Genomic DNA, 18,868 nt, shown 5'->3' on the forward strand with positions numbered 1-18,868 from the left:
CTTGTCTGGAGCAAGTCACTTCCTGTCCCAAGTGGCCCATTCAGCATCAGACCAAGTCCACATGTGTCCTGACTGGTTCATAGCTTGCTATTGGCCCACTGGACAAAACGGGACACTTCTCATGGTAGCTGTCATGACCCAACCATCCCAAATGGCTGGAGTAAGTATGTAGAGGCCCGGGGCAGGGCAGAGGAGGAGGCCCTGCTACCCATGCCCTGAGCTGGGGTGGAGTGCCAGAGCCTTCCCCATAAGGCCCCCATTTTTGGCAGACTGAGGGGAGTGGTTGGTAAGAGAAGTCAGAAGAGGGAGCTGAGGGGAGAAATGCTTTGATGCCCCCACCCTGGAGATGGGAGAGGTACAGGATAAGAAGCCAAGAGGGTAAATAAAAGGAGGTACAGGGAGGAGGATGCTAGGGAAGAGGAACAGACCTAGAGACAGAAGAGAGAGACAGAAAATAAGAGAGAGAGGAGAAAAGAAGAGAAAAACAGTGAGAGGCAGAAAGAGGTGCCGACCAAAAGACAGACTGTTCCCACCCCTAGCTCTCAGTGGGTGAGGCGGACAAGGATCCCTGGGTCATGGTTAGACGAAGAGGCTGAATCTTTGCCCCCTCCCCAGGGGAATAGGACCCAGGAACACAGAGACAGAGAGGGGCACACACAGCCAACCAGAGGGCAGGCGGTCGTTGGGTGGATGTCTTAGGGAATCCTAAAAGTGGAGAAGAGGCGAGAGCCAGGAGGAGCAAAGGAGCTGGGGGGCAAAGGGGGCCAAGGAGATGCTAGAGGTGTCCCTCAAACCATGAATTAAACTGGAGGAGCACCCCACAAAGGGCTGGATCCAGGAGAGCCAGGTCGGAGGAGCCCTCATACCTTGTAGTAGATGTTTGGAGGGCTCTGGGGGGGCCCATCCTGCACGATGTACACAGGATGCCCATAGTCACCACTCACCTTTTCATAGTGGGGACAGAAGGGGGGGTCTGCAGCCCCACTGCCCCGCAGAGCTATCCCTAGCTCCCCAGGCTCAGCCTCCCTAGGTCCCATCCCGCCTCCACCCCCCAGGCCCAGAGACCCTCCCCTCCCGAAGGAGCCAGGACCAGGGTGGCGACTCTCCGAAGGCTTGGCCCGCCGTCTCCGCCAACACATGGCACCCCCAGCCCCTGCCACGCCCAGCAAGAGCAGCGCCAGCCCCCCTGCTGCCCCGGCCACTGCGGGCATGCTGGGAGGGGGCAGGGGGCCTTCAGCACCCCGGGAGGTTGCATTGCTGGTGGGGTCACCTGGCAGGGAAGGGGTGAAGGAGGAAAGAGGGGGTGGGGCTGAAGGAGCCACCCGGGCATCTGGACACCCATCTTTGCGGGTCCCCATGGGTTTCCCCAGCAGTGCCCAGGCCCTTTGGGGACCCCACTTCCCCTCCCGTCCAAGCCCCACTCGGAATCCAGGTGTGTCCAGCCCTTCAGCTCCATGCCAAGGAGTCCTCCCCCCTTCTCTGACAGCACTGATTGAAGCACTGACTTGGCTAATTAGTTCTGATTGAGTCTTTTCCTCATTTGGCTTCCATTCCCCTCCCACCCTCCCATCCTCTCTTCTCTTTCCTGTATCACTGCCCCCAAAACTGAAGAGGGAGGGAGGGAGAGGGTGAAGCTAGGGCAGCTGGGGTCCGAGAGCAGAGGAGGCTAGGGAAGACAGGAGGCTGGACCCCTGGTTCCTACCTGCTGTGTTCTCCTTCCCAGGCTCCAGGCTGTGGGCCACCCCTCGGTCTTTTTCCATGGGCATTTCAGACACAGGCTTTCGGGGGGCAGCCCCTCCTCGGGGACCTGGAGACGGGGAAGGGCCGAGAGAGGGGCTGAGACAGCAGCCCCCTGACCACGATGGTACTGCCCCTCGGCCCCTAGGAGGTGTGCCCCAGCCCCACTCACTTTGTCCCACTCGAAGAAGCACCTTCATGCCTCTAGTGAGGCACACACCTCCCTGCAAGCTCTCCAGGCCTTCCCGGGTTCCATCCGATGTGGCTGGGAGAGAAGAACCAGAGGGAGAAGTTGGCCCTCCAGAGTCTACACCTATTCTGTCTCCATGCCTGGCCCCAACACCACCCGAGGTGGCTCCAGTGGTCCCCTCCCTCATCTGCCCTCCATCCCAGGAGCACCTCCCCACTCGACCCTGCCCGCTGCCCAGCAGTACCAATTATGTAGTAATCGTGGTGTGAGCGGAACTCGTGGCCCCAGAGGTTAGGGCTATACTCCTGGAACTTGATGGTGAAGCGGAGATCCAGATCTGGCCGGTCACAAGTGAGAAGGAGGTTTGGGGCAGGGGGTGCCTCACAGCGCCGGCCCTGGGCACCCCCTACCAGATACAGCTTGTAGAACTCGTAATTAGGAGAGGAGTGGGGGCCAGGAGGCCGGGCCCGGGGGCAGAGCAGGTCTAGCCGGTCCCCGATCTGAGGGTAGAGCACGTAACCACCCTCTGCCTGGAACCTATGGGGAGGAGGGCAAGGTGGATAAGGACGAGAGGTGTCAGAGGTCTGGTCCCCAGAGCTTTGCCTCCCTCACCCCACATCCCTGCAGGACAGCCTTTGTCTGAGTGGAGAGTCTGTTCTGACAGAGCAGGCACTAAGGTCTCTGGAAGCTCACGGAAGCAGCAGGAAGCCAGGCTCAGAGGTCTCCTGCCCCTTGGTGTGCCCAAATGCACTCTTCAGCCCGCCCTCACCACATGCACACTGCCATCTCTCGCTCCATCACCGGTCCTGTTGCCATGGCAACAGGATGCCAGTTACCAAGGAGCTGGCCTCTCTGGAACCACACAGCCCACCCCTCCCGGGTGATTTCACTATTCCATGGCAGTCAACCATGGGGGCAGAGCCTCCCCTCCCACAGGCCACCACTGAACTTCAGTGATTTCAGGGCAAAGGGGGTGGGGTGGGGGAGGGGGTGTGGAGGGTGATCCAGACCAGTGTCCCAAGTACCCAGGCAATGTAACAGGACACAAATGCCTGGTCTGGCAATGGCCCTAAATGGGGCTAATCGAAACAGCTGCCCCAGACATTTCCCTGCTCAGTACCCCACTTCCCCCAGGTCCCACACTTCTTAGGGAAAGTGCCCTATTGCTTTGGAATTGAAAGAGTTGACTTTTCGACCCACAGCTGACACAAGTCCTCATCTCCCTCAGCCCCGGCAGCCACTGGCCCAGCACAGCCACTACTTGCCAACAGCTGCAGACAGGGTCTCAGAACTTGGTCACAGGGGACTGCTGCTTGGTACCTTCCCAGACTCCCAAATAACCCCCTCCCTCCCTGCCCCAACATCCCAAAGAGCTCCCAGAACACCCTAACTCCATTTTCTCAGCTCTATCAGGATAAGCCTAACTTACATCCTCACACTGCTCCTGATACTCCAACTGCATCTGGGAGTTGGTGGGTAGAAGACTGAGAGGGGAAAAGACATTTGAGATTAGACCCCAAGAGATATGGGAGGGAGGCCAGGGCAGGAAATGTGAGGGAAGCTGTGAAGTAAAGAGAGGAAGAATAATTACCCTAGTTCTCCTTTAATGAGCATATAATATGTTCAAATACCTTACCTCTAATCTTCATAAAACCTGTAAGGATTGAGGATACAAACTCAGGAAGGTTAAGTGACTTGCCCAAGGCCACACAACAGAAAGCAGCAGAGCTAGGATTAAGACCTAGGATTTGATGAGCTCCAAAGCACACCCTCTTTGCATGGCCTCACACAGCCTCCCCAGGCAATTAGGAAGTTTTCAAAACACGAAACTCTTTTGCTAAAGGGGAGTAGGATCTGCATGGAGGCAAGGGACCCAAATGACCTCCCAAGGGTTCTGTCCTACTCTGTGTGGCTTGAAGTTTCGTCTGACCCCTGGCCTGTTTTCAGAGCAAAGCAAGCATGCCTCAGAACAGCGGGTCTGATGGAAGAGTTTGCAGCAAAGATGGGGGAGGGGGCAACGGAGTCCTCAGGACTCCAGATGCGAGAGGGAAAGTGGGGGCTCTAGGGGGCTCCAGGCTTCTTCCAGAAAGAAATCTCCAAGCCAGGAAGGCAGGAAAATCTTCTGGTTGGGAAATTGTTCCACCAAGGACTCACAGACCCTCTGGCTGTGGGCAAGAGTTAGGAGACGGATGTGTGAAGAAGGGTCAAAAAGCCTTGGGGGAGTTGTCCCCAGAGCCCCCAAACTGAGAGCCCTTCCCTCCCATTTCCACCACTGAGTCCCTTCTGGGGAGGGAGGCACCCTGCCCTTCCTCTCAGCGCCTCAGCAGCACCTACTCAGCTGCTCTCCTGAGAGCTGACATTAACCAGGCTCCGTCTAAGCCCAGCCCCCGACACCACACAGGTCTCCCACAAACCCAAATAACCACTCCACTGTCCTCCCGGCTACCCATGATCTTTCGAATCCTTGCCCCTTGGGGGTCTTTCAAACTCCTGACACATGGTTGTCACCACCCGCATCCAGCTCTGTGCGTGACCCGCGAGTCTGGCTCCCAAGACCACCTCTGTCTGGTTGCCCATCAGCTCACATCCGATCACCAGCACCCTCCCTCCGCCTCCTCCCAGCTCCGAGAACCCAGCCCCCCAAAGTCCCTAAGGCTTCCAGACTCCCTGCCCACAGGGTGTGGGGTATCCCCACCCCCGGGCCGCTCACCTCTTATTCGCCGAATTCCAGTAGACGGGCTCCAGGCTGAGCCCAGACACCAGTCCCAAAAAACCGAGCAGCAGCAGGGCCCCGACTCGCACGCCCCCCGGCCCAGAATGGGGGGCCCCCATGACCCCGCCAAGGCCTGGGGGGCGGGGCACCAACTCCCCCAAAGTCGCTCACCCCCTGGGGTGACTGCCTTGGCCGCCCGGGCTATTCTGCCCCGGCCACCCGGGTGGCTGATGCCCCCCGCTCCCACGCGGACCCGCTTCCTGCTCCACCCGCGTCCCCTCTCCGGAGCGCTCCGCCCGCAGAAGCCCTTCCAGGGGCCGTCTGCAGGCGCCCTGCGCCCCCGGCCCACGCGCCGGCACCCCGGTATTTATGAGCGGGCCTAAGTGGGGGACAGGGGGAGCCGGGGACCGGGCGGGGGCGGCATGGGGCGCCGGGCTAGGGAGCGGGGAAGGGGGCGCCGAGCCGGAGCCCCAGCCTCGCCGGGATTGAGGGCAGCGGGCTAAGGGAGGAAACCAACCAGTCCTGAGCCCAGGAGGGGGGAGTTAAAGGAGAGGCGGGGAGGGGGAGAGGATGGCGGAGGGAAAAACCGGAGCTGGAGCCCGAGTCGGAGCGGGCGATCATGCAGCCCACGCCCCCCACACCTCCCTCACCTCGCGCACCTCCCAGCCCTCACCCCGCCGCCCCGCCTCACTCCCCCGCGCGGTCTCTCACGCCCCCTTTGTCTCTGCAACTCTCCGGCTCTGGCTTAGTTTCTGCCCACCTCCCCTCCTGCCCTCGGATCGCCCGAGCGGTTGGAATCTTCCGCTCCCTCAAATCCAGAAAGGCTCTCGCCCTCTCCACCCCGAGGAACCCAGCCCCTTTCGCTCCCGCAGCCCCCTCCTCCCCCATCCCAAAACAACACCGCTGCTCCGGGGAGGTCTGGAGAGAATAATAATAACCTTGAAGGCTCCGCACTTTACAAAGTGGGCTGAGTTGACCTTCTCGACTACCTGTGTGAAGTGGGAAGGGCAGGGCTTAAGGATCCCCGTGGCAGTGATGAAGAAACTGAGGCTCAGAGAGGCCCCGTGACTTGCCCAAGGTCACACGAGGAATCTGGGATAAAGCCGAAACCAGACCCAGGCTGCTGAACTCCCACTCCTGGGGTCTCTTTTGTCACAGCCTCCTAGACCCTCTACTGCTATCTGGAGGTTGACGAAAGGCAAGAGATTCGGGGGTAAACTTGGGCCCTTCTTAGATGGTTGTGGGGAGAAATGGGGCCGGGAGATAGGGAGAACCTACAACCCAAAACCCGCATGCAGCCGGAAGGGCTGTTTCCAATTATCCTGGGGGAAGGGAGGAGGATTTGCCTTTTTGGGTGTAAGAACCCTGGCTTTCAGCACCTCTGGGCAGAGGTGACATTCCTCTCCCCTCTCTAGTTGTCACAGGCCTCCAGGACCTTCCCTTAGGCTGTGAGGTCCAGAATCAAATCCTCTGCTGACAGTATCTCTTCAGAGACCCCCTTCTCAGTGTGTGGCAAGGTGGGGGGAGGGGGGGAGCCACTGCTTGAAATAACATACCCCTCAAAAAGACAGAGCTGATAAATGAAGAAACCAGACCAGCGACAGCTACTTAATGACTCTCGCCCTTGTCCTGCATCTAACGGGAATACAGAATGTGACATGTGCGTTTTTCGGCACCTTTACTCTTTCATGTGTGCCCTTGACTCTGGCTACTCAGTCACCTGCCTCCTGGGGGAGTCCGGGGGGGGAGGGGGGAGGCGGTCCTCCTGCTCCCCTTCCCCCAGAGCTGACTAATGGTCCCTCTGCTGCTGGATGATGGTAAATAGTGTTGAGCGGGAGTGAGCGGGTGTCTTGTCTGTCACCATCTGCACAGTCTCACACAGTCACACGCAACAGTCTGACACACAGCTCCTGCCACTCCTGCTCAGCCACACTCACCTGACCCCTGCTGCCCCCACCTTGGGAGTGAGATTTCAAACAGGTTCCCCCCTTCAGTTTACCAAGTTGCCTAGCAACCAGCCAGTCAATGGCATGAAGCCCCACCCCCCACTTACTTGACTTCACACCAAGCTCAGCAGCCCCATTGGTTCCCGCCTAGTCCCACCTCTCAAGCCTGGTTTCAGGAACAATATGCCAGTCCCCAGTGCTGCTGGACCAGGGAGCCCGCTGGTACCCCTCCCGGCCCCAGCTCCATCATCTGCCTCCCCATAGAGACACAAAGACTCTAATACCATATAAAACCTTTTTATATAAACTCACGCCCACCTCCCTCTGTCCCTCCCTGTCCCTTCTCGTCCTGGTGAGCATCAGGGACACTGGTATCCGGGCCGCCCCCACACCACCAGAGCTGAAGCTGACATTCAAGGTGGACGTGGCGCATGGAGAGCAGGGGAAGGTCCACCTCCTCCTCCCCCTCGTCCCCACTCTCCGTGGGCTCCGGAAACACACGCTGACCGGAGCCAGTGGCCAGCAGAGGCAGGCTAGGGTGCAGGCTGTAGGGAGAGATGGGCGGCGCCAGTCAGCACCATGAGCCAGGATGCTTGCTCCCTCAGGGATTTACCTTTCTCCCCAACCCAAGCCCCCAAATCTGCAGAATTAACTTATGACCTCACTCCATTGGTGCAGTCCTTCTGGGGCAGGAAGCTCAGCACTGGCTCCGGCCTCCCCTCGTGCCCAGCCGCACCGGTGTCCCACACGGAGACGGCCCCGCTTGTGCTGCCGCTCACTAGGAATTGCCCGCTCCTGGGGAAGAGAGGAGAGGCTTGCTGGCATGCAGGCATCACCGGGGGCAGGAACCCTGCACGGTCAGGGGCTGGGACCCTACAGGTGGGCTCTGGCATCCCTGGGGGCATCAAGACCCTGGGCAGGAAGGGCCCACAGTCACTCACGGGTCCAGATCAAAGTAGATGCGCTGATTGGTGGTCACTTCACGACTCAGGGACCACAGTGGACGCCCAGGCTGCCGGAGATCCCAGCACAGAAGCTCAGCATCCTAAGAACAAAGAACAGGAGCCTAGAATCGTTTCCACCCTCCACTCCCCCACTCCCAACACATGCCTGCTTCCCTCCAGTTTTATAAGCACGCCTTTAGCTGGGTTGATTTTTTTTTTCCCATGCCCATCTCCCAACACAGCACAGACTACATCCCCACTCCTGCCTTTTACCCCCCTGCTTTGGGATCTCAGAACATGATCCCTACCTTACGGGCTCCTGAAAAGAAGCGATTCCCATCGGGGTGGAAACAGAGGTGGGTGATGCCCCCTTGGTGCCCTCCCAGCAAGGCAAGAGGGGAGCCATCGTCCCAGGTGTACAGACCCAGGGAGCGCCCGTAGGAGCCACAGGCATAGAGGGGCTGGGTTGGACTGAAGGCTATGCAGGAGATGATGCCGCTCTGGCCCTGCTTTTTTGCTAGAAAGGGAAGGAACAAAGTCGGGGAGAGCGCAAGAGCACCTGGCATTAACCACGCTAATCAGAGGTGCACCTCTGTCTCCCGTCCCAGAGCCCATGTGCTGGACTCAGTGCCTCCCCCACCCCATTCGTTTTAAGCAGGATGAAGACCTCTGATGCTCCCTAGATCCTTCTATCCCCTGCAAAGCCCCACTTCTTCCCTCTCAAACCTGTTTTTCCTTGAAGGGCTGGAAAGCAGAAGGCTTATAGGAAAAGGGAATCAGCTTTACCTCCAGTTTCCTGGAGATACCAAGATTTTGGAGATCAAAAGGTACAGGGCACGGGGCTCAAAAGCGAACCAGCTCTTTACCCAGAAGTAAAGTTTCGTCCCCTCCCTGAGTCTGTTTTCTTCCCTGCGCACTGGGCCCAACCTGCCCCACAGGTCTGTACTGAGGATGATGTGACCCCCGCCTCAACCCTGCACGTGACCCCCTGGCTCACACAAGGCCCCTCCGCACGTGGCTGGGCCCTTTTCTCTCCTCCTCCCTCAGAGGCGTGGACTGCTTACCAAACGTGGCTCGGACCTCACAGTCGCGGCCGGGCCGGGACGTGGAGAAGATACGCACGGTCCGGTTGAAGCCACAGAAGAGCTGGGAGCCATCCGGGGAGAAGCAGAGCGAGTGGGCTGCCGTCAGCTCGTCCTGGGGGTGGGAAAGGGCTGGAAATAGGCCTAGCAAAGAGCCTCAGCCATTCTCAAGGAAGGAGAGCTGGGCCAGGACGAGCCCTGGGACTGGGCGGGGAGGTCCCTACCAGGTGGTTGTAGGAGCGAAAGGAAGCCCGGAGCTCTCCAGTGAAGGCATCCCAGATGTGAATCGGGTTCTCCCGGCTGCTGCTGGCCACGCTGAGAGAGACACGGACACTGAGGCCCCAGTGCTGTCAAAGGAAGGGGAGGAAGCCAACTGACCGGCCCTCTCAGCTCACATCTGAAGGGCACAGCAAGCTTTCCTCCTCCCGAGACCCCTGACTCTCTCAGTGGAGGGTCCCCTTGAAATGGGGGCGGCGGGGAGGGGAGGCGAAAGACATCACTTACTAGGAGGTGTCTGGTTGGGCTGAAGACATCAGAGAATACCAGCAGTAATCATAGATGGTGTCGCCTTCCACCATTCGAAGGACGGGAGCCTGGACAGAGATGCGGGGATGCCTGGGTCACTGGCGGGAAAAGGAGGCCCACTCGGAAATCTAGCAGTTTTATGGCAGAGGGAGATGCTCTGTGGGCACTTAACCAGGTAGGAGAAGGCAGACCAGGTAGGAGAAGGCAGAAGGCAGATCCTGAAGAACAGGATCTTGATCTCAAAGTTCAAGGTTTAACTCAGACTTTAACATCAGACTTGGGCCACCAAAAGCCATGCAGATTTACCCTTTTGCTTTTTCAACACTTAGAGAGGAAGAAACAAGTAATATCCCAACCCAGAAACAAAGAACCAACCAATGATACAAATATCTACCGAGTGCCTACCAGGCGCCATTTGATCCTCTAAAAAAAATTACTGAAAAGTTCAAACAAGCAAAGAAGTATTAAAACAAAGCCAAGCAAACCCTGTGAGTCCTCCACGTAGCTTAAGAAGCAAAATATTTTACCAAACGGTTAAAAGCTCTTCCCAGTGAAACCCTCCCTCAAAGGTAAACACCATCCTGAATTTATCACTCTCGTGTATTTCTTTAGGAATACATTCAGACAGAGAAAAAACCAATATATACCATGGTCTTGCGTGCTGTTAAACTTAATATGAATGGTGGCGAGCTGTATGCATCCCACTGCGACTGTGAGATTACGGTGACACGCTGAGCTCAAATTCATGCATCTTCCCTGCTGTACAGCGCTCCACTCACCCATCCCTCTCCACTGACAGTCACTGGTGTTTTCCCAATTTCTGGCTAGTGTGCTGTAACATTCTGGTACCCGTGTGGGAGGGCTTCTCTGCAGTTTCTGCTAAAGAGGGAATCACTGGGGTTCTACAGTCTGCGCTCTGCCAGCTCTACTAGATCATGTCACGTTTTTCCCAAAGTGCTCATCCAAATTTACTCTCCCCCCAGCAGCGTGTACGAGCGCCTGTTGCTCTGCATCCCCTTGGTGTTGTCAGACTTTCAAATTTTTCTCAATTTGAAGGCTGTGAAATGGTATTTCATTATGATATAAACTGGCGTTTCTCAATATCTAACCAGTGAAGTTAGACATTTTTGTGTTTAAGGGCACCTTTTCCTAGTTTTTGCTCAGTTTTCTCCTAGGTTGTTGCTTTTTTCTTACTGACTTGAAGGAAATCTTTACATCAGTTGGATACCAGTCCTTTGGCGGGGTGACGTCACCCCTTTGGCCCTTGGGTGATGTCACCCAGCCGTGAATGCAGGGTCCACTTCTCCACCCTGAACCCTTGCATCCGACTGCCTGGTGGAAAGCTCCACTGGGGTATCCCTCGGGGTCCTCAAACTCAGTTTCTCTGGAACAGACCCAGCCTCTGCAGCCTGTGAACCTGCTGCTCCTCCTGGGCTCCCCACCCAGTTCTCAAGCCTGAAATGTGAGCACCTTGACTACTACTACCCTTCACTCCCCTTCCTCTCCTGGTCCAACCCAAGGCCAGAGCTTGCCAATTGCACCTCCTAGGTTCGCCTGAACCTGTCCCCTTGCCTTCAATCCCACGTGAAGCCACTGCCTTCTTGCTAGCATTTCTACACGTTCCCCCAGCCTCCCTGCACCCCACACTCCAATCTGCCCCTCCATTCTCCACCCTGCAGCCACACTGAGGCCCCTGGAATCCTGTACAGCATCACTCTCCTGCTTAAAACATTGCAGTGCCTCCCCAAAACCCTCGGTATAAAACCCAATCTCCTATGAAGCCTTCCCTTATCAGGCGTCTACGCCATACCCACCTTTCCAGGCTCATCCCTCATCCCTGTATTCACTCTTGTAATAGCTCCACGTCCCATCATCCTGACTCTCAGTTCCTAGAAGGTGCCAACTCCCTACACTCCTGAACTGCACGCTTTCACGCACACTAGTCTCCAAGTCTGGAATAGTCTTCCTTCACTTCCCCCAGCGACTCTTCCTGGTTGAATCCTAATCATCCTTTGGGTCTCTTAGACACTCCCTCCACTGGGAAGCCTCCCCAATCCCTCGAGCTGAGCCAGGTGCCCTGCTCCACGTTCCAAGAGCCCTCTGTGCCCTCCACGCTACAGCGTACCCATCTGAGAAGGCAGGAATCATGTCTGTCTTGCTCACCACTGTTTCCCCAACACCTAGTGTACAATCAGCAGTCAAATGTTTTAATGGGAAAAGGAAACAGAAGACCGTTCCAATAACATAAGGCCCAAAATAATAGCAACTTGAATTAAAACAGAGGCAGTCAAGTAAAGTGGATAGATTAGGAAGATCACAAGAACTTGATGGGATTTGGTAATTAACTGGACATGGGGGTTAGGGAAAAGGAAGATTAAAGGAGGAGACCCTGGCTTTTGGTTTGGATACCTGAGGTCACCAAGATGGTGGAAGGACTTGGGGTGCACAGGAAGGCTATGAGATGCCAATGTCCTCGGTGAGTTAGGGACAATTGGACAGCATAAGCGTCAAAGGAAAAGTTTTTACAAAGTGAAAGAGCAATCGTCTGGATATAGCATTTAGGAATGAGGACACTCCCTCTCCAACCTGAGATATGTGGGGCACAGAGGATGCACAGTCCCTCCCAGAGAGGGTACAGGAAAGGGAAAGCCTCAGGCAAGAGCCACGGGGTACAGAGAGTACTCAGCGAAGAAGTGGAGAGTTAGAAACAGGAGTTCCAGAAAGCTCTGTGAAAAGGTGGAGAAGGGAGGGGAGGAATTGGGAAACTATGGTGGGAAGAAGCAGTACACAGATGTACGAAAATACCCCAATTTCCCCACCTATACAAATGTTGTCCATTTCCATACTAAACTTGCAGACATTAAAAATGAAAATGCCTAATGAGTATTTAGGTATTTAGGCTATGATAGAATTGGTACACTCATATTGCCAACAGCAATAATAATAATAATAAAAAGAATAAGCAGCACAAAAAGCTTTCGAAAACAAATTGACTATCTGTATCACAAGACTTAAAAACGAGATATTGATTCTCTCTGACCTGGGGTGTTTCTTACTTGTAAAATTTCTCTGATTCTCTGAAGAATCTCCATCAAAACACATGGAGATGTTCACTGAAAAATAATTTATGATATAAAAATCCTGGAAACAACCCAAAAGTCCAAAACAGGTGAACAGGTAAGAAAACTATCATAGGCAGTCAGTGAAATACCATACACCATTAAGCATAACTATGAACACTGGAACACCGTGAAAAACATTTACGATATGATTGTTAAAAGAAAAAACAGTGTACAAAACCATCTACCAAAGAGTTACAACCACAGAGAGAGCTCCAGTGCCTGGACAGAGCTTAGAAAGAATGTAGAAAAACTTAAAGGGCTGAATCTTGTAGAGTGGTAGGTAACAATGCCTTTTTTCCCTTTTTTTTTCAGCCACACCACGCAGCCTGTGGGATCTTAGCTCCCTCACCAGGGACTGAACCTGGGCCCTTGGCAATGAGAGCACCGAACCGTAACCACTGGACCGCCAGGGAATTCCCACCTTTTTCCCTTTTTAACATTCTCATTTTTCTCAAGTGAATGTGTACAATAAATATTTGACCTCTCACATTTCCAGTCTCCTCTAACTACCCCTACTCCTGAACTCTTTCAGGCTGGCTGTGCCACGCCCACCCAGCCCTGGTTTCTGGACACCACTGGTTTCTGTTCCAGGAACCAGGGCTAGGAGTGCCTTACAGCTTGCACACAGAATTCACATGTCTGCAGCCTCCGATCTCACAGAGATGCAGGTTAGGCAGGCGTTCAGGACCGTCCCCGGAACGCACCCTTCTTTCACCATCAAGGCCCGGCACTCCCACGAACCTCAGGCACCAAAGAAGTCCCAGGCTTCCGGGCCATCTGGTCTCACCACCACCTGCTCGCTGCTCAACACACTCCCTGATCGGCCCCAATCCCACACTCCTCCCTGCCCCCCAAATCCTTACCCCTTGGCCTCTGAAATTCCCACTCTAGAATCTTCAAACTCCCTTATCTTGCATCTTCTCGGAATGCCCTGTCCACCCACCTGGACCTGCCCGATGCTGTGGCTTTCTCAGGCTGAAATGTCTTTCATTCTCACCCCCCTCCTCAGTACAAACATCAAGGTCATTTCCAAATCTTTTCACCCCTCCAAACTCCACCTCCTCTGCAGTTCCTGCCATCACATTAGCTCCCTGTTTTTGTTTCCCTCCCTCATTCACTGAGACTTTCATCTCCTGGTTCAGTCTCTCGCTCCCCACAAATACTGTTACTCTCGGTGACGTGCACTTCCACCAGGACTTTGAGCTTGCAGTTCTCTCTGCCCAGCACATTCTTCCCCAAAATATCACGTTGGTTCACTCCCTGACTCCCTCAGATCTCTGCTCAAATGTCACCTGAATAGTGAAGGCTTCTCCGACCGCCCTTTTTATTTTTATTTTTGGCTGCACCGCACGGTTTGCAGGATCTCAGTTCCCAGACCAGGGATTGAACCCGGGGCCATGGCAGTGAAAGCACCAAATCCTAACCACTGGACTGCCAGGGAATGCCCCCAACCTCCCTTTTTAAAATTGAATGAATTCCCCCAGTCCTCCTCTCTGCTTTATCGTTCTCCGTGGTACTTGTCAGATATATATTTCACTGTGTTATTTCTTTATTGCCTGTTTCTCACACTAGAATAGAAGCTTCACAAAGACACAGACTTTGGTCTGTTTTGTTCCTGACTGACCCCTAGCAGCTAAAAACAAGCCTGGCACATAGAATGCGCTCAATGAAAACTTGTTGAATGAATGAATCAATGAAAGAATGAATAAAAACACCCAACACCCTGGCCTCTGCCATTCCTTGACTTCCTTAGCACCCACGGCCGTGGCCCTCACTCTACACCAGGGGCCCACTCCCAGTCGAGTCATCACTACAGTCTCTGACCACCATCTCCAACCCACCCAGCTCCCTTGCTCTGCCATTTCCACCACAATTGTTCAGCTTCATCAGAAACCCATTCACAATCCATTTTCTTACCCACTTTACACTCTGGTCAAGCACAACAGGTGTACCCCTGCAGACACTCTCAAAGTATCCCTGCAGACACTCTCGAAACACCCCTTGTCTTTCTCTCCTGGCAAACCCCAGCCAGACCTCCTATTCCTTCTAGTCCATGCTTGCATCCAACTAACACCAAGGACTACTAGCATGTACTGAACACTGACTACATGCCAGGCAATACTTTAAGCACTTTACCCTAATTCTTTTTTTTTTTTTGGCTGTGCCACACAGCATGCAGGATCTTAGTTCCCCCACCAGGGACCCAACCCGTGCCTCATGCAGTGGAAGCATGGAATCTGAAACACTGGACCGCCAGGGAAGTCCTACCCTAATTCTTTTAATCCTCGCCACAACTCTATGAGGTGGGTGCTATTATTATCATCCTCATTTTACAAACAAAGAAACTACAGTCAACTTACTGGGGAAAGATGCACAACCATGCTAACTGGTCTCACTTTACATGGTTGACAACAAATTTCTAGTGGGCACTGAGCAAAGAATAGCAATGCTACTCTACACCAAGCATTCCTTGGTGGTTTTGATTTTCTTCTCCCCAGGACCGATCATCTCACACCTTCTGCTCTCTCCCCACAACACTCTGCTTTCAGCTGATAACATCCCCTTTATGCTTCACTGAGAAGCCAAGAGACAGAGACACCCAAATCTTCCCACGACCAAACAGCTGCCTCTGAACGCATCCTCTGCCTTTCTTCCCACGGCAAGGAAGGGTTCTGCGCCTGTCAGTCTAGTCCTTCAATGTGCTCTGGATCCTGTCTTCACCCAGCCACGCAGGGACTTCGTCACCATCCCCGACAACAGCAGCAATTCCTCCCTCTCTTGTGGGGTAATTCTGACCTCACAGAAGCATCTTGTTCACCTTTCTTTAGCCCCACATTCCCTCCGGTCACCATTCCATTTCTCAGCTCCCTTTCACAGGAAAACACTTCCAAAGAATTCTCTCTTCCTCCTACCCTAATTACCTTCTACCTCCAGCACTTCTCTGAAAGTGCTCTCGTCAAGGTCACTATGTCTTCTTGGGTCATTCTCTAAATTTGCCCTCACTCTTAACAGCATGAGACATGACTCTTTGCCTCCACTTTTATAATTTCTCCTGCACCCACCTCCATGTGCTGGAGTGTTCCAGGCTCTGCTTGAGCCTTCTTCTTCATCTACCTCTCTCTTGAGATTGACTCCGTTCTCAAGACACAAGATACCATCGACATGCTCTCCCGCTTCCAAAGTATATCCCTAGCGCCCTTCGCAAAGTCTCTCCTTAGCTTTACATTTCACATTTAAAGTATCTAAAAGCCCAGATTTCCCTGGTGGCGCAGTGGTTAAGAATCCGCCTGCCAGTGCAGGAGACACGGGTTTGAGCCCTGGTCTGGGAAGATTCCACATGCCGCGGAGCAACTAAGCCCGTGAGCCAAAACTACTGAGCCTGCGCTCTAGAGCCCGCGAGCCACAACTACTGAGCCCACTTGCCACAACTACTGAAGCCTGTGTGCCTAGAGCCTGTGCTCCGCAACAAGAGAAGCCACCACAATGAAGAGTAGCCCTCGCTCACCACAACTAGAGAAAAGCCCGTGCACAACAACGAAGACCCAACACAGCCAAAAATAAATAAATAAATAAATTTATTTATTTATAATAAAGTTATTTTTTAAAAATAAAAAAAATAAAGTACCTAAAAACCCTTGACTTCTGTCCCAATACCTCTTCATATCCTCTGAGTAAACTGTACCCCCATCCACCCAATTGACTTCCAAGTCCTGTGAAATATACTTCAAATCCACCCACATCTATCTCACCTGGTATCATCCTAGCACAAGCCAACATCATTTCTCGCCTGGACCATGACAAATGCCTCCTAATGAGTCTCCACTCTTGCCCACTCACAATCTATTCTCTAACCATTATTTTGTTCTTCTCTTTTAAAATCTCTCCCACGGCTTCCCCAAAAACACTCCAAATGCCCTACCCACAAGATCTGACAAGATGTGGCTGCTAGCCACCTCTCCACCCTCACCAGGCTTTCCCCCTCACTGGCCTTGGTCCAGGCACACTGGCTTTCTTTCTGTTCCTTGAACACACAAAGCTCTTCTCCAGCTCTGGGTCTTTGTAGCATCTTTGCCTCTTCCTGGAACGCTCTTTCTATAGCTCTTCACATGACTGATCTCATCATCCTTCAGGTCTCAGCTCAAATGTCTCTTTTTCAGAGTCCCTCCCTGACCGACCGTTTTGTCTAAAGCGGCATCCTCTAGTTAGTCTCTCCTCATTCTGTTGATTTCCTTCGTAGCATTTATTATAATCTGTCATGAACTTGATTATTTATTGGACTACGTTTGTTGTCTACGTCCCATACAAGAAAGCAAAGCAGCTCTTCATCTGTCACATTCATTACTTTATCCCAACACTAAATACAGTAAGTGACACACTGGTAGTCATTCAATAAATACCTATAAGTCAATTAAAAACCACCGTGAGAAAAAAAAAAAAAAAACCACCGTGAGAAATCCACTAGTCTTTTATGGAAAACACATATTCTTAACTAAAGAAGGACAAACACCTCTTTAAATGACTTCAGAATTCAGGGTAGAAAATGCTACCTGTGGAACCTCATGGTGAGATGTCCTGCCTGTGAACAGGAAACATGTGGACTGTACTTTCTCCATCTACAGGAAGGAATTAAATGCGCAGTGTCTGATGAAGGGGCAGAGTTAGCTCCTACCCTTACCATTTCTGCATATTCCAGCTGCTCCCCCTCATTGTACAGCTCTGGGGGCAGGTTGTAAATCCGCAGGATGTTATCAGCACTATTGGTCAAGATGCAGGAACCATCAGGGGCCCTAGGAGTAGGAAAGAGTTAGAAAGCTGGACAGACCTGTATTTTCCACGTGTAGGACTAGGGCTGAGCTGACCTCTGGTATAGGTAAGCACCCCCAAGACCTTGAGGAAGTAGAAGACACACAACCACAAATGAAATTTTTTTTTTTTTTTTTTTTTGTGGTACGGGGGCCTCTCACTGTTGTGGCCTCTCCCGTTGCGGAGCACAGGCTCCGGACGTGCAGGCTCAGCGGCCATGGCTCAGGGGCCCAGCCGCTCCGCGGCATGTGGGATCTTCCCGGACCAGGGCACGAACCCGTGTCCCCTGCATCGGCAGGCGGACTCTCAACCACTGCGCCACCAGGGAAGCCCACAAATGAAATTCAAACTCAATCCAGAGGAATTCTTACTCCTTCTCCCACCATGGTGGATCCTTCTCCCAGATAACTGGGGTATTTTAAGGTGGAAATCCTGAGCGTGATTATCTCCCTGCCCCATTATGCTTACTTACCACTTACAGCCTTTCAAGAAGTTCTCAGGTTGGGTGCTGAACTCTGACCAGGAACCGCTGAGAAACCGAGGTACCTGGGAGAAGCTGTAGCTCCAGACGCTGGAAGGAAGATGGGGGAACAACAAACCTGGGTTCACCAAAGCAAAGTGGAAATGGGCCTGGAGAAGTGGGGCTGAGGACTGGCGGATAAGATATATCTCACACTTCCAATCTCCACAGATTCCTGAGCCACCTGCTATCACCACTTACGTGTATCCCTCATCCTCTGGAGCGGGTTCCTCAGACACACCTTCCACGTCTTCTCCGGGACCCAACTCTGGCCTGTTCGTTTCTTCTGCAGGAAGGCTCACATTTTCAGAAAGTTCTTGCTCTTCGACTCGAGGGCTCAACTCACTAGGAATACCAAACCCTGTTTCCAGGGGAATGGAGAGAGAAGCTGGGTCCCCCTCCTCCAGCTCCTGGGACACAGCTGAGACAGCCATGGGATCTGGGGACACCTGGGGCGGATCATCGCCATCGGGTGTCGGTGGCATCAGTTCAGGGTCCGTATTTTTATCCATCGGGGAAGCCTGAGGAGAGAGAGGGGCTGGAGCTGGGGCCCGGTCTGAAGGAAAGCAGTCCGGAGCTAACAGTGGCGCCTCCGGTGTCTTCATACTGCAGAGGAAGCGCGGCAGACATTGGCCGCGGCCAAGCAGTTCTCTTCCCGCCGGCTACCAGCTGCCGGGCCCGCGGAACGGCCAAGACCGCTTCAAAGTTCGCACGGATCGGGATGCAGAACTGGAGAAACCCACCAGTGCCTTCCTTCTTCCCCCGGGAGGGGGCAGAAGGCCAGGAGAACCGCGGAACAGCAACGTTAGAAAGCACGGCGCTCTTCAGCCTGCTCGGTCGCTACGAGCCACCTCTTCTCGCGGGATTTGGGCACACCTTTCCATTGGACCTCCGCATCCCGGATCAGACTTCGCGGGCGACCCACGGAGGGACAGGGCAGGGACGTAACAGGTCACGGGTTATGTTCCCATCAAGCCCTGGGGCTCCTAGTGGCTGCTGGGAGTTGTAGTCCAAAGGCTTCTGCCTCGGCGAGAAGTGCCTGAGCTCCCCCTGCGGTCTTCCACGATCATTCTTAAAGCATCTACTCCTCTCCCCCACCTGCAGAGGGCGATAGCGCTATGTTTGATTTTACAGGTTTTAAGCCTCTTTTGCATCTCGTTCGCTAAATTCTTCAGACCTCCGTCTCTTTTCATTCATTCAATAAATATTTATTACTGAACTCTTACTTGCTACCCAGTACTGTACTAGGCACTGGGAAATACAACAATGAATAAGATAGTAGACAA

General features: G+C 53.6%; 2 protein-coding genes across 2 annotated transcripts; both read right to left on the reverse strand.

Moving 5' to 3' along the window:
* Positions 1 to 5,212, reverse strand: EFNB3 (ephrin B3). Its single transcript, XM_079905695.1, has 5 exons — positions 4,638 to 5,212; positions 2,172 to 2,464; positions 1,910 to 2,002; positions 1,703 to 1,807; positions 1 to 1,270 (listed from the first exon to the last, which is right to left on the reverse strand). Exons 1-5 carry the CDS (start codon positions 4,757 to 4,759, stop codon positions 861 to 863), a joined length of 1,023 nt encoding a protein of 340 aa, XP_079761821.1. The 5' UTR covers positions 4,760 to 5,212; the 3' UTR covers positions 1 to 860.
* Positions 5,213 to 6,751: 1,539 nt separating this feature from the next.
* Positions 6,752 to 18,446, reverse strand: WRAP53 (WD repeat containing antisense to TP53). Its single transcript, XM_079905253.1, has 10 exons — positions 17,784 to 18,446; positions 17,535 to 17,633; positions 16,935 to 17,046; positions 9,117 to 9,205; positions 8,837 to 8,927; positions 8,595 to 8,727; positions 7,839 to 8,047; positions 7,528 to 7,631; positions 7,247 to 7,381; positions 6,752 to 7,131 (listed from the first exon to the last, which is right to left on the reverse strand). The coding sequence occupies exons 1-10, from the start codon at positions 18,185 to 18,187 to the stop codon at positions 6,885 to 6,887; spliced, it is 1,623 nt and encodes a 540-aa protein (XP_079761379.1). The 5' UTR covers positions 18,188 to 18,446; the 3' UTR covers positions 6,752 to 6,884.
* Between the last annotated feature and the right edge of the window lie 422 nt (positions 18,447 to 18,868).

Source organism: Stenella coeruleoalba, assembly GCF_951394435.1.
Source record: "Stenella coeruleoalba genome assembly, chromosome: 19".
NCBI lineage: Eukaryota > Metazoa > Chordata > Mammalia > Artiodactyla > Delphinidae > Stenella > Stenella coeruleoalba.